General features: G+C 40.1%; 1 protein-coding gene across 2 annotated transcripts in view; it reads right to left on the bottom strand.

Moving 5' to 3' along the window:
* Positions 1-348: 348 nt before the first annotated feature.
* Positions 349-15,082, bottom strand: part of LOC110077007 (rho GTPase-activating protein 7) — a 148,278-nt gene continuing 133,544 nt past the window's right edge. For both annotated transcript variants that reach the window (XM_020789639.3, XM_020789640.3), the window contains exons 6-14: positions 14,090-14,266; positions 11,573-11,732; positions 10,550-10,748; positions 9,509-9,722; positions 8,991-9,105; positions 8,174-8,392; positions 6,672-6,889; positions 6,231-6,404; positions 349-4,903 (exon numbers count right to left, since the gene is read on the bottom strand). In XM_020789639.3, the coding sequence (XP_020645298.3) occupies positions 4,783-4,903; positions 6,231-6,404; positions 6,672-6,889; positions 8,174-8,392; positions 8,991-9,105; positions 9,509-9,722; positions 10,550-10,748; positions 11,573-11,732; positions 14,090-14,266 (1,597 nt within the window). In that variant the 3' untranslated portion in view covers positions 349-4,782. The remainder of the gene's footprint in view (positions 4,904-6,230; positions 6,405-6,671; positions 6,890-8,173; positions 8,393-8,990; positions 9,106-9,508; positions 9,723-10,549; positions 10,749-11,572; positions 11,733-14,089; positions 14,267-15,082) is intronic.

The raw sequence follows: 15,082 nt of genomic DNA, 5'->3' as shown, positions 1-15,082 counted from the left end.
GGAGAGAAGCTGTGTGTGTGTCCATTATTTGAAATGGAGGGGGACAGTATGGTTGGGAGGCAAGAGGCAGCCCTGGTGGAAAAAAGAAGGGGGGTTTTTCATCTCCTACCTCAGGTGGTGGAAGAACCCAGGCTGTCGTGGGGTAAGGCTGCAAGAGCTGGAATAGACTCTTGGCTCCTCCACAGTGGAGTCAGAACCAATCGTCAGGATGCAAGTGCATTCCGGAAGTGGATGGTAGAAGAGATTTGGTCCCTGGATTAAAGGTCAGGCCCACGGCCGAAACTTCAGAAGGACGTTCAGAAAACACAGGCAGTAATAAAATTGAGAAGAATTCAGATATCTCACCAATTTAGACATTTAATAGTGCATTTATTGATTACATTCTGTACAGACATACAACAGCAAGTTATAAATCTTTCCTTCTTTTCCTTAGACCTTAAATGTGTAGAACATATTTACATAGGACAGGGGAAGACAGACAACATGAGGTACAAATATCCTGTCCCCCAAAGAATATCTGAGGTATAAATACAAGTATATTTTAAATAATTACTTTCATGCTTTATCTATGTGGACAATAAAGTGTGAACAAGTATACACGTTTACACCAAGATAGTATGTACAACATACCTCTTTTTTTTTTACATATTTAAACATGTAAGAAGTATACAAAGAATACACAAAGCTTCCCTACTGATGAGAAACACTAATGGTGCAACACAATTAACATAACTACCCGGTAGTTTCAGAACTACCAAAATGGATTTACTCCTCTAAGTAAATGTTTGTAGGCTAAGGAAGGGATTCAGGACGTTCTTCTGCTCTCCAGGACAAAGCGGAAATAGTTGATGCTAGGGTAGACCTGATCCTAGGTAATGTCCCTTAGAAAGCTATTATTTCTGATTTTGTTAAAGAGACGTTAGTCTCTGATGAGATGATCTAACATCTCTATTCTTCTTCATGGCCATTTATTCTTCATGACTTCTGGACTGACATCACGAGGAATGCAACCCCAGAAAGCTTCTTAATGGAAACAGTGCAAGCAGATCAATGTACAATGAAGGGTCCCAGCCTGTCATACTGTATGTACAGAACTCGGGTATATTCTACTTCTTCTTTTTTGGACTACAACCCCCATGCTGGCTCGGGAGTTCTGTAGTCCTAAATTCAAGCCCTGGTCCCTTAACTGTATATATTTCTTCTTGTTAATCCTAAACTTATTTTTGTGAGTTTGTTGCATATGCAACGAAGAGAGCGTGAACAAAGAGGAACAAATAAATGGTCCACAACACAATGTAATAAAATTAGGAGGGGGATGATGATGCTGACACTGACTATTGCTAGAAATTCTACACAATCTATTCAAACACCACAATTCTTCATCATACTTTTTAAAATTACTATTATGTTTAAATAATACTGAAAATGGTAACAAAGGGCTGATTCCATTCATGCCACTGCCCTGGGATGGAGGAAAAGCAGAAACAGTGACATCACCCAGTCCCTTTCCAATGAGACTGAGCCAGATGGAATCAGCTGTCCAGCTTTGCACACTGTCTTTGGGGCAAGACAAATCTCAGCATGAAGGGTAGGGAGGCTACAAGTCTGAATTCAGGGGATGGAGTCCTGTCATGGGGAAACCTAATAGGCCCAAGAAGGATGTATGAAGTTATTTGCTTCATATCAACATACAAGCAGATTGCCATCCATTTTACATTCACACCTTGACTCACACATGTTCAGTGCATCTCTATGCTAGTGCTGCATCTCTACACCAAAGCACAAGCCTTACAAAGGAGTGGGGGAGGGGGATGCAAGATTCATAGCAAGGGCTAAAGTCCTGCTTTTGGATATGCGTTCACCATTGAGTTCCAACTGTTATTTTAAAAGCATTTGCTATAGTTACATGGTATACCATAAAAACTAAGCAGGTAGGTACCCCCGACGAGGGAAAAATACTAATGTAAGGCTTGTAACAGAGGAAAGATGAAGTTGGCTGCCTATCATCCTCCTTTTGTTCTACTGTGGTTTTTCCTTCTACAACAAAATGTGTATCACCAATTGTCCTGTTCATTCCACTCCACAAATAACCTCCTTACCACTACACACTGCATGATGCACTGCAAAAGTTGTGTTAAATGCACATATCTTGAATTAACAATATGAATATATATTTTTTCCTGGAAGCAGTTGACAGGTAATCTATAGCTTTTAGAATACTACCACAATTCCACAGTCTGCCCAAATATCATTATTCATTTATTATTGTTGCCCTGATTGCCCAAGGAAATATTTGAGTGTACTGGTCTGGTTTTTTTGTCTCAGTCCTATTGACTTCTACAATAGATTGCCCAATCATTTGAATTTCCTGTTTATCGTAAATTGTAGATCTTCACATTGTGCCACATAACCTGATGGAAACTGCACTCTTTTCTTAACCAGACTTCAGAATCTCTGAAAGGTGTGGAAATTTTAGCCCAAACCATGGTTGTGTAATACAGTGGAGTAGAATATATGAATTACAGTACTTTGTACTCCCAACAGTATCTGTTACACCGAAGTGCTTTAGAACTTCAAAATGCTCCAGTTATGACATATTCCAGGGCTGCCCAAGCTACTGAAAGCAGTTTCATATTTATTTTCATGTTGCAATCTTTCTGATTATTCCTATGAAGGAATTCAGAAAGAGGACTGTTAAAAGACTCCTGCTTGCACCTTTGCAGCTTCTTTCATCATAAATGGTGATTATATGTAAGAGGGGGCAAAGACAGATGCCAACCTCAAGCACAAAATGACTACTTAATATTGCTCAACATGCATTATCTTTTACAAGGCCTACCTTCTGAGGTACTCTCTGTTTGAGAACAAGAAGTCTGAGTGTCACCATGGCACACACATTCCATATCTGAAATGCACATCCAAAAAGTTTTTAAACTGTAAAGGTTTAGCAGGGCATAACACGTTTCACACTGAACTCATGGGGAAACTAGAGAGGTCACCATGGCTGTAAAATTTTTCATTTTGCCAACCCATTCTCCAAACCGAAGATTTCATGTGACCATGGCAAGCTGCCTTATCCTGAGTCAGATGCTTTAGTCATCTAGCCTAGTACAGCACTGCCAATTCTGGTGGACAGTATCTCTCTGCGGGTTCAGGCTGGATTTTTCCCCTAACTGCATCTGAAGGTCTCTAGTACCCCCGATGGTTTCCCATCTAAGTACTAACTACATCTGATGGTGTTTATTTTCCAAAATCACATGAAATTGGTGTGCTATGGCAGCAGTCATTTGCCAAAGTAAATTTTCCCCATGCAATATTGTATTTGCACCTATAAAAAAAGGTAAAGGTTCCCCTTGACAATTTTGTCCAGTCGTGTCTGACTCTAGGCGGCAGTGCTCATCTCCGTTTCCAACCCATAGAGCTAGTGTTTGTCCGCAGACAATCCTCCGTGGTCATGTGACCAGCGTGACTAGACATGGAACACCGTTTACCTTCCCACCGAGGTGGTACCTATTTATCTACTCGCATTTTTGCATTTTGCATGCTTTCAAACCGCTAGGTTGGCAGGAGCTGGGACAAGCGACGGGGGCTCACTTCCATTGCGTGGATTCGATCTTATGACTGCAGGTCTTCTGACCTTGCAGCATAGAGGCTTCAGCGGTTTGACCTGCAGTGCCACCACGTCCCTTATATTTGCACCTATACTGATTCTCTAATTTTAAATGCACATAAGTCAAAGGACAAATTAGAGAAAAGTCTTTCAAAATTAGAGGAAAATCTTTCAAAAGGACCTGCCAAATCAACTGATAGGGAACCAACGTTAAAAAAAACCAAGTGCATATTGTGAAAATTCACCTGAAAGCACTAGTCTTGAAGCTCCCAGTGGGGGCAGTGTCTGGCTTTAGAATAAATTCTTCAGCAAATTCAGGTCCCTCTACTAATGTGAGAAAAGCTGGGAAGTTTCAATCTTAATACATACAGAAATAAACCCATGGCAGAAATGTAGCTTGGAATGCATTGGACATTTTAAGAAATCACTTCAATAAGGTGATTAACTGGCATCAGCTTCAGGTGTTTTGCTTTTCCCTCTCCTTGACATGCCTGAGGTAGCCTCCATTCCTCTCTCTTTCTCTTTTCTTTCAACAACACAAGGAATACAGAAGTTAAGAATGAAGCTTGCGGTGGTCTATTGGACAGACAAACGATTGTACAACAACCCCTCCTTCAACCTTTAATATCTCTCCCCTTGCTTAAGTGTACCAGACACTCCAATAATATGGTTTCTATGACTCTCTGTTCAACAATTCACGCCTCTGCCTCTGTGCAAACCTTCTTTCACTTACTTTAGCAAGAACCCATTGAAAAGTTGCCAGTGAATCCAGTGGATCAAGCAGCCCATCGACAAATGGCATACAAATCCATACATAAAACTAACATATAGGAATTAATTATTTTCACTGTATTCCAGCAATATATTTAAGTCTCAAAGTTTTGCTTCTCAGAAGCAATTCACGCCATCTAAGCAATATATAGTATATAATATTACTTTTCCCCTCCCCCCCCCAAATGTTGCACCATCCAATATATTCCAGTCAAGGCCTACATTATAGGCCTAAGGCTGACAGGAAGCAGCTTTAAAAGGAATGGTATAGCCACAGACTCTTGAGTGAGCATCTCAAACCCATTCCAGGCACCACTTCTTCAGAATGAAACTTAATAGCCACACTGCAACCCATTCCACTGGCTTTCAACCATTCCTGAAAATATCAGTGTCCACTGTTGTCACCTTGATTTTGCTTCTTTAACCGCAAGATTCTGGTTAATGAAAGAGTCTCTGATCTTAACAACTTCAGCTGCGCATAAGTGTCCAAAAGCCTTCATGTACCAGTCAGGCTTGTGTCCTCTGTTTTAAAGAAAAGAAAAGACATTACCAAAGCTGGTAACAATTGTTTTCATTTGGAGGATGGAGAAACAAATAAACACCAAAACAAGTCAACACAGAAATCAAACAGAAATTCTTAAAAGAAGCATTCAGCTGGAGGGTGGGTGGGACAGACATCTCACTTAAGAATCAGATTTTTGTTTTGGCAGTGTTTCAAAAGTTCAAGTGTGATAACGATGCACAGGTATGCATTCATAAAATTATCCAGAAAAATTGTAGGTAACATGGTAGTGCAAATTGGGAGCAACCAGAATTCAACAGGACATAACGGATCTTGATCATGACCTGGAATGAGGACAGTGGAAATTAAAGCAGATTTCTAAAAACCCATGATAATTTTGCCCATTTGCACTGAGGGTGCAACTACACAACAATAGAAATGCAAATTCGCTTACATTCACTCACTGTGTAGTTGCACCAAGGAATTAAGAGTCTGTGTGAAAAACAGGAGAGAGCTTCTTTTTTGTGGTTTGCTTGCAATTTTGCATATAGCCCTGTAGGTGGTGCCATTACAATGAACTGCCTTACAAATGATAAAAAGGCTTGCTACTTCAATTTCTGTGTGTAGTTATCTGGTTAGCTGTTTAAAAAGAAACTCTCACCTGTGGGAACAAGCTCCTTTTCTTAACATACCATACGAAAAGAAGAAGCCCCAGTATTGTTGCTCATGGAGGCAAACAGAGAAGGAAGGAAGGAAGGAAGGAAGGAAGGAAGGAAGGAAGGAAGGAAGGAATGTGTATTGGGAAACAGGCAAGATGTGTGTAAGTGTGTGTGTGTATGTGTATAAGTAAACACATGGTTCAAGAGGCAAGGAGGAAGGTGCTCTGTGAAAGTGAATGGATTTAATTTTTTAGAAGTAGAAGGGTCTCTGTTGGGGAGCTAAAACAATGAAGTGGGGGTGTGGGATTCCAGGCTGATTCACATTTTCTCTTGCATCATGTGATCAACGGGGAAAAAATGCGAATCAACCCACCCCAAACTCATAGCATTTCCCACACGTTGTCCTCATGCAGACAGACTCTGCATCTTTTCTGTGGCATATGAAGGGGGGTCGTTCAAGAGCCATGAGTAGCAGAGTTTGTGTACCTCTAAATAAAAACACACAGGCGCAGATCAATCATCATGCATCACTCTCTTTCCAGAGCAGACGGGAGGATAATTCTACTATAGGAGGGAAGGATAGCATTGCTGTTCCTGGGCTGTACCGCAAATCACCATTTCACAAATGTGTGACTTGTGAACAAGCACACACTCACAGTGACAAAAGAATAAATCTGAACATATTTACCTTAAATCAATTCTGCATATATAGGTGAGTTTGGATTTTCCTGATCCACAGGGCTCAATGAGATATCGGGACATCAGCACATTCACTCGAACACCAAGGACTGGAGCATGTTCATGGTCGACCGAAGAGCTTAAAACTGCACAAGCTCCCTTAGATAAATTTGTCCTCCATGTCCTGTTGAAAACAAATATTATAACACAAAAATCACTTTAGGAATCTTGAAAGGGAGAAAAGTGATATATATATGGTATGTTTTTACATAAATATAAAAATAATTAAATAGCAAGAAATTGCAGATATCAAACCAGACAGGAAAAGTTATAAATATTAAAGAAAAAGATGAGTCAATATACCTCTGCAATTGTTTTCAATTGCTACATTATGAAAAGCATGGCATATTTTCTCCACAAATTCTAATGCAGGTGAAATCTGCACATTTACCTTAGGATAACATAGTCTCTAGCTGGGTGAGGTGCCACACTGTTTTGCACATATTGGTACACATCAGTCTGGCTGTCCAAAGTCTCAATGACTTTTGCATCTAAAAGATCTTCATCCCAAAGATTCTGTTCTTTCAGTATGCGGTTTAGCACTTCTTCAGGGGTTGCAGGAATTTCAATAGTGGATTTCCACAACCGGAGAGGTGGGCCATCACAAACCTTGAAAACATGAAGATCTAAGTTATATCCTTGCGTGGTTAGCCACCTTGATTTAGCAGTCCTCTAACCTTATGAATCTTCAAAGATTGCATTCAAAGTTGAACTATGATCTAGCTACTGATCTATCCATGGTCTACCCCAATATAATGGTGAAATCACAGGTTGGCAAGGTTGGTAGCATTCATAATTCCAATAATGCCCTTGTTTAGAAAGGGGGAGATGCATCCTTGACACTAACTGTAATTCTCTCTGCAAATAAGATGGGGTGGCTGATAATACAATAGCAACCACAAATCATAATTTAGGTATCTTTGATAAGCATGAGTCAAGGTTGGGGAACTTTTGACCCTCCAGATATTTTGGAATTTGTCTTCCTGAAGCTATATTCTGCAGTGTCAATGTTATGGAATTGTAGGAGTGCAAAAATATCTGGACAGTGAGCATGTGCATCAACCACCCTCAACTCTTCTTTCATTTATGATATGGAAACAAGACAAAAGGTGTCAACTAAATGCATGTGTCATATTGACAGATATATATACTGTGAAAACATCTGTTTCTCACAGAAGGTCTAAAGAAAACAATGCATGAAATAATAGAAACAAGTTATAGTTTTTGAAAAGCACTTGAAAAAGATTATTTTCATAGCACTGTTTTTGGCAAAAGGTTGTCATAATAATGGGTCCTCTCTATAATCTGTGAACTTATTTATACAGGGAATTATGAATGAACCTCCATATGGGCAGAAGCTCTTGTGTGACTGTCATAGTTATCCAATTTGACAACTTCTCCTTTGCTGCAGCTTCCTCTTTTTCAATAGCTGCTGTCAAAAAATTTTTATTAGGAAGGTTAGCAAAAGGGCAGTGGTGGTCATGCTGAAACCGTACTAGAAATATTTCTTTCTGAGTACCTGTTTCAGTTATTGGAACAGATTAGTGCTACATTCAGCTGAAAGCTTCTGATTACATGGACATTCAGGAAAAGTGTGAATTAGCCTTGAATTGCCTTGAATCTTCTGTGTTGGAAAAAGACAAGCATTCCACACTGTCTTTTGAATGACTTCAGCACAACTTTCTAACTTTTGGAAGAAGCTTTAGTGAATGTGAATATTATTTAGAACTAATAATTCTTCCATACATAAAGCAACCATGTTATCCTAGCCTGTTCAAAAAGGTGATTGTTGAGTGCAGATACGGTTTCCTTTTCCCTATAAGGTATGTTATAAGTGATACAAGAAAAATATTGAAAGACAACAGCAACAGTTTTGGGATTGTGTCAAGGTACCTTCTTGCAAGCCAGCTCAGCTTGTTCTGAGGTGGAACAGCTGACCCAGCCTTTAAATTTATCCTTGATCTCCTTCAGCAAGTCATCCATGCAATCCTGGATGTAAGAACGGTAGTCCGCAGGCTCTGACTTATGAGTCCGTCCCAGCTCCTCCAGGCTCAGAGGTCGAAGGTCTTGCTCTGTATAAGAATTCCGACACCTACTCATTTCTTCAGGGATCTAAGAATCCGGGATGGGGAGACACAAGGGAGAAAAGAGGAGATTTCACAACTGTAGACATGATCATGCTCAACATTTCGTAACATTTCCGGTGTGCCAATGGAGACTATAAATACTGCCATGTGATGTTTGGAACAGGAGCTGAGGAGCACCATCTAGTTTCCCAGCTGCCATTCTAAAGGTGCAAAGCTGTCAAGATATATAAGCTGTCCGAATACACTTTGCTGCCTGCAGTGAAACCAGACTAAAGAAACAGTTAAATCTTCTTTAAAAATTGCTCAAGGACTTCCTCTGCCATTTCACCCAAGGGCAGCAGGGCAGCTTTGGAGGTGCAGACAAGACCACATGGAACAGATGGCTCTGTTTTCCAACAGGTAGGAATAGCCATAGGACTGCCGTCCCCTCCATCCCTAGAGAAAACTGCACCTGATTCTGCCTAATAGCAGGTTTGACTCTGCCCCTTCAAACTCTTTTGAAAGTGGCTACCAGCACAATTAGCTACCAAACTTAGAACAGTGAGCTGAAGAACAAGGCTTAGAATCAAATGCAGGGTATTAATAAAACGGCTTTAGACAGAATTTTACAGTGGAATATTCACCTGAAACAGCTTCTTACACTCAGCGATCATGTGGCCCAGGCCTTGTGTTGCAGCCAAATTCTCATTTAAATCTTTCTGATCAGGTTTTCCAAGACTCTGTTTCCTCTGCATTACCCTGTTAATATGTAAGATGAATTAATGGGTGGAAAATGTCAATTATATTGTATTGCAAAGCCAAGGTACTCTTGCGTATGGAGAAGCCCTACAAAAATGTTGGTGACACACTGGACCCTGCACTTTCATTTTCAACCCTCTCATTCACCAATTAGGCAATGTTAGATGAATCAAGGCTTTTGTACATGTCGAGTGATTGTCTGCTTGTGTGAAAGGTTGTTGCAGTTCTAACTGCTAGGCTTTTATTACTCAATGGCAATGTCCACCAGAAATGGCTTAGCCAAAGCTGAGAATGCTGTTGAAAAAGTGGCAGCACTGGGGGAGAGCAAAGACAGATTTCAAAGCATTAAAAAGAAAGATTTCTTTACACACATAACAGGAAAGGGCTCTGGGATCAGACTTGCCTTGGAGAAGAATTTTCCCTCTTGAGGGTGTTTAGGTGGAAAAGAGAAGGCGCTAAGCACACAGCTAGGTTGGTTGGCGTCATCTGGTTTTCCTTCACAGCAGCCGTGACGTCACTCAGAAAATATAGGAGAATCTGTAGGACTTCTCTGTTCTCATCCGGGAGAAGCATAATGGCAGCCTTGATCGCCTGGAGACGCTGGTCCTTTGGCACATCTGCACAAGATTAGCACTCCTCTCATCAGCTCATTGATTTTCCACACATATAGCATGAATGCATCCCAAAACAAACGCCAGCTTCAACTATTTTTGACTTCAGTCTACAACCATTTCCTTCAGTGTGCTGCATACCATTCATGGCAAATGAACACTTTTTTTTTCCTTTTTGGTCAACAGCTTAACTGCCCTCAGGTATTTCCTGCCTTGCAAGAGACTCAACAGTAAAACAAAGCTCTGCATATTCCCGAGTTAAATTTAGATTTTAGGTTTGAGAGCCCCACACTTCTGCAGATCTGCTAAAAGGCCTGTTAAATTAGATTGGGGCTCCTTCATTTTTATGAACATGGGTGGCAATGAATATGCAGACACTAAGCTCTGCTAATCTGGACTCTAACAAAAATTCGTACACCTCAGTAAAAAGACATTCCTCAGTGGGGGTGGAAAGGCAATTAAATAAATACTCCCTAAATCATTCCCGAATTTGGCACCACAAAATATCCAGACGGGGCTTGAATAAGCAGAAAAGAGGGCTTCAGGAGACAGTGATGCATTTGAGAAGGGAGGGAAAAGTCATCACTGATCTACACCAACATACCATAATTTTGTTTCCATGTTCAAGAGGACACAGATACTTTCACTGGTAAATTTGGAGTTGCTTCTTATAAAGGCTTGGAAGGACAGGACAAAACTATGGAGAGGTTACCTCAACAAATCACCACTGATTCAAGGCCCTACTCTAGTGCAACTCTAGTCTCAGTCTTTAAGAAACAGTGTACTCTAAAGAAACATAGTGAGATCTGCCAAAAATAAAACTACAGACTTACACTGGTAGATCTGTAAGAAAGTCTCTGAAAGTTTGTTGGTCATGAGTGGTTCTGGCAGATAGCGAAAATATTGCTTCAGCATGTCGGCCACATCGTAAGCAGACTGCCCTTCATAGTTGACTTTGCCTGTGGAGCTCTCGTTCATCTGTCGTAATGCCTGGATTCTTGATTTTACACCAGATTTTCGGAAAAGACCAACCTATACAATAAAAGATTGATGTACACATTACACTAGGGCAGGCAACTTCCCCAGACTAGTTCCATGGCCCCTAGTCAAATATTTTTATTTTCCTTTAGGGAGACTTTTTGAAAAAGCCCCTTCGTACTTCTAGTAGCCAAAAATTATATATAGAAAGTGTAGTGCAGGCAATCGGTCCTGTAGGTGTCAGCAAAATGGCCTCTCAAGCTCCCTCAAAGACACAAAGGAACATTCTGAGGCATTTTTTTAGAAATCTGGTGTTGGGAGCCTCAAGGATGCTGGGAGACACTTTTGAACACTTCGCCCATAAGACTGAACAGAAATCTGTTACTGGTGTTTTGTTTACAATTAAAAAGGATATTTTGAAATCCAAGTTTCAAGATGGCACTGAATTAAATACAACATCTGGTTCTATTAAGAACTAGGATATGGTAGGCCTTTCCACAGAGACTGGAAGAATCAGGGAGGATCGTTTTGGACCAGCTTCTCCTTGATGTCTTTGATTTCTGTGAGTGTAGGCAGTTTATTCATATATGGAAGAACATTCAAATATGTGACCCCTCCCTCTACTTCTTTTTGTTCCCTACCTGGAACAGTACCACATTCCCCTCCCCCCCCCCGATAAACGTGATATGGGAAGAAGGGTGGAGAGGTTGACAGCTGCTGACATTATTTTAAGTGTGTTGATTACAATTCCATTTGAGGTGTACCACTTTAATTAGCCACACAGTTCTCAAGAGGAAACTACTAAGGAAAAGCAACAGAGAACAATTATGAAAGCAAACTTTGGGGATCATGGAAGATAGCACTACAAGAAAACTCACTTGATCCAGGCAGTGGTTGCGAAGGTATCTCATAGCTTGTTGAATGCTCTGAGGGAGAGGTTGTCCTGTACGTTGGACATTAACTGTTAGGGGAACGCCAAACACATTTCGGTCTTTATAATCTGGGACTTTTATCCTTTTCATAAACTTTGGTACAGCCCTGCAGAGGAACATAAATAAGGTGATAAAGATTTTAAAAGTTTCAAGCCTATTTTATATGCATGCACTCAAATACACACTGCACATTTCTATTTCCATCTGTGGGCTATGAAGTAAGAAGTGTGCCAGAAAAGATCTCACTTGACTGAGAATAGCAGTATGGAAAACCTGCATTCATAGCATTCCACAAAGTTAGGAAAAAGCCATCAGAAAAATCTCTTTAAAAAAGAGTATACTCCTAGGGAGAAGAGCCATGAACAGATTTTAGAATTTTTTGTACTAGTGCTGTCATCAAATTCTAAAAACTGTTAGCTGATTAGTCACTGCATTTTAACCAAATCTTTTTTTTTCCTTCCCAGCTGACCTGGTCTTGCCTTTAACTCTTGAATCAAAATACTGTATGAAATCCTTCCTAACCAATTTTCATTACAAACACTGGCAATAGTAATAATGAGATGTAGTTAAACTAATCTCTCTCTTGAATCAATTCTTTACTCATTTGAGATTGGGAAAACTATCTTTCAATGGGCTGTCCCCTCCCAAAATACAGTCCTAATACTAACACCCTGTTATATAGAACTATCTTATACAGTAAGTGGTGAATTCTTGAGGATGGCCATGTCAAAGTAATTAAGTTGGTCACAACAATACATGCTTAATATGCAGCTAGAGAACTGATTCACATATTATATCAATTAATTAGAAGGTCTTTTCAGTTTGCTAATTTTGTATACTAAAATCTGCCAGACCAAAAGTCACAGGGCAGAATCAGGGTGGCCATGTCAAAACCTGTAAGAGTCAAACACAAATCTAGCAGTCAATGACCCTTTATAATCTTGCTTCTTTAGGACTCTGGGGGAAAGACAGACATGTGAACAATGAGCTTTTTGTATGTTAACCACTGGCTTTAAAAAGCCCTCAGACCCGTCCCACCACCCAGCAGCTTGTGTCACAGCAGGAAACTGATGTAATACATTGGTGTTTGCTAGCAACAAGTCTCAGTTCAACAAGTGACCTTCTCAGCCCCCTCCCCTCCTGCATTTTCCTTCTCTACCACTTCAGCCACCCGCTTTGGTAAAAGGCTTTTCCATGTGGCTTTGGCTAGCAGGGGGAAAAATTCTAAAACCCTCCTTTTTCACTCAGTAAAATTGTTTTTAGAATTGTTAAAGTGAAGCTGGACAAAGAAGTGGATTAGTATGTGAAGCATATATGAATGTGGCACTCTAAAACTGGGAATGATACAATCGAGTGAATTCTAAACTAACATTATAGCTATATAACCAGCATTTCGGCTTTATGGTCAACTCATCTGCCACACAACTGTCCCACTTTATTTGTATCACCACACAGCATAACACAGAGTATTATGGGAATCAAAATTTGTACAGTTCTCATTTCGTTAAAGCACGCAGTTCTAGAATGTAAAGCTAAATGCACACATGCGCGTCTTACGATGTCCACTGAGAATCTGAAGCATGCAAACACAACATGGCCAGTACTTATTTCTGTCTTTCAGAACAAACAACTTCTCTGTTTAGCACAGCACCCATAATAACAGCCTCTGAACAGGAAGAGCTTTCACGCTGGACTTAAAATACTCTCTCCAAGTTCCACAGAACGGAAGGAATGGACTAGGTCAAATGATGAAATTCTGATAGAATAGAATCCCCACCAATTTATATTGTACTTTTGGCTCCCTTACAATCTTTTATGAACAGAAATGTTTATTAATTGGACAATAAAAGGTTTTCAGTAACATTTATCTAATAGGACACAGTACCTACACAACTTCCAAAATCCTGTTGCTTAGTGTAGTAAATCACAATAGAATAGGACCATTGCATAAATGGAGATCTAATGAGTTTACCCCACCATAGGTTTCATTAATTCAAATGGACCTAGTCTCACAGTGATTTACTATGTAAAATTAAGACTCATCAAAATAGGCCCATTTGAATCAATGGGACTTATAGTGGAGATGACTTATCAAATCCCCATTGATTCAAGGGGCCTACTTGCACACCACTATCCATCATCAAGTTCAGTCGAGAAACGTGCAGCATTTACTCCATTCAGCAGATTCCATCAAGCAATTCTGCAGCATTTGGGGGGATTGGATCCGGTGCCATGAGGAATGGGGTAATCATCAGTCTAGTGGCATATGCCTAAGCCTGGATCCAAGCTCTTCCTTTCTGCTGTCCCTCAGCTGCAAATACCTGGTTCCTTTCAGATAGTCAAAGCCTGAGTCCTTGAGCCATTCACAGACAGTTGGTTTTTGGCTGGCAAGTAAAAAGGAACTTTAATCTTTACAAATTCTGACCAGTCAGATCTCTGCAATTTATGTGCACAGCCCCTTACCAGCTGAAGCCATGTTTATTGGAAGGGGTGTATTTCTCCAGGAGTGCAGTTAACTTCAAGAGTGAATACTTCTGCAGCAGATTCATCTGTGCTACAGACTGACAGTCAATCTGCAAGGATGCTGAGCTGATGCTGGGCCGATGGGAGCTCTGAAAGCTGTGCCACCTCATTCTGTGCCTTTTGGAGAGAGTGAAAAAGTCAATAGACATTTAACAGTACAGACAGGTCAAAGTAAGTGGAAAGCTAAAGCAATGAACTGGAAAAGTACTACACAGCAGCATTGCATAAGGAGTGATTAACATATCACTTCAAGATCTTAGATCTTGATGATATTAACAGAAAAGACTTTAAGAACTTCTGTAGTACTTGTACAGAGTCAGTTAACAGCCAGATTGACAGCATATTACATGGCTAACTCTGCCTGAGTTCACTGTGCTCAGATTGTATTGCTAAAGATCTTCAAAGCTTTTTAGAAAACATCCATCTGAGTTGTGAGTAAAGATAAACTAAGCTACTAAGATTACAAGTTTGACCAATTAGACACAACATAAGGATCTAAGAAAAGGATCCACATGTCTAGATCAAATGTTCAGAACTTGGAAAAGTTACTTTTTTTTGTTTACAATACATATAATCTGCCAGCCAAGAGAGCTATTTGTGAAGAGATTCACGAACTTTCACAACAAAACAATACAAACAAAGCAGGAGAAAGGTAAGTGACTTGGGCCACTCCAGTTTGACCTGCTCACAGGAAAGATGAATACCATTTAGATTTGTGGTATACTGAACATCACATTAGGTATGTTCACAAAGAAGAATCCTGATTAATATATAGAAGGTTGCAACTAAATTCTTAATATGATTTACAAACACAAGCCAGCTCTAGGCACTATGTGGGATAGCACTATACCTCCTAAATGAATGTTGTTCATACTGCTGATTTTATATATTCATAATGTCTTTTCTACCATATTTTTACTGCCACTTTTGTGT

Source organism: Pogona vitticeps, chromosome 5, assembly GCF_051106095.1.
Source record: "Pogona vitticeps strain Pit_001003342236 chromosome 5, PviZW2.1, whole genome shotgun sequence".
In the NCBI taxonomy this organism is placed as follows: Eukaryota; Metazoa; Chordata; class Lepidosauria; order Squamata; family Agamidae; genus Pogona; species Pogona vitticeps.
This window is presented reverse-complemented; position numbering and strand designations above follow the sequence as displayed.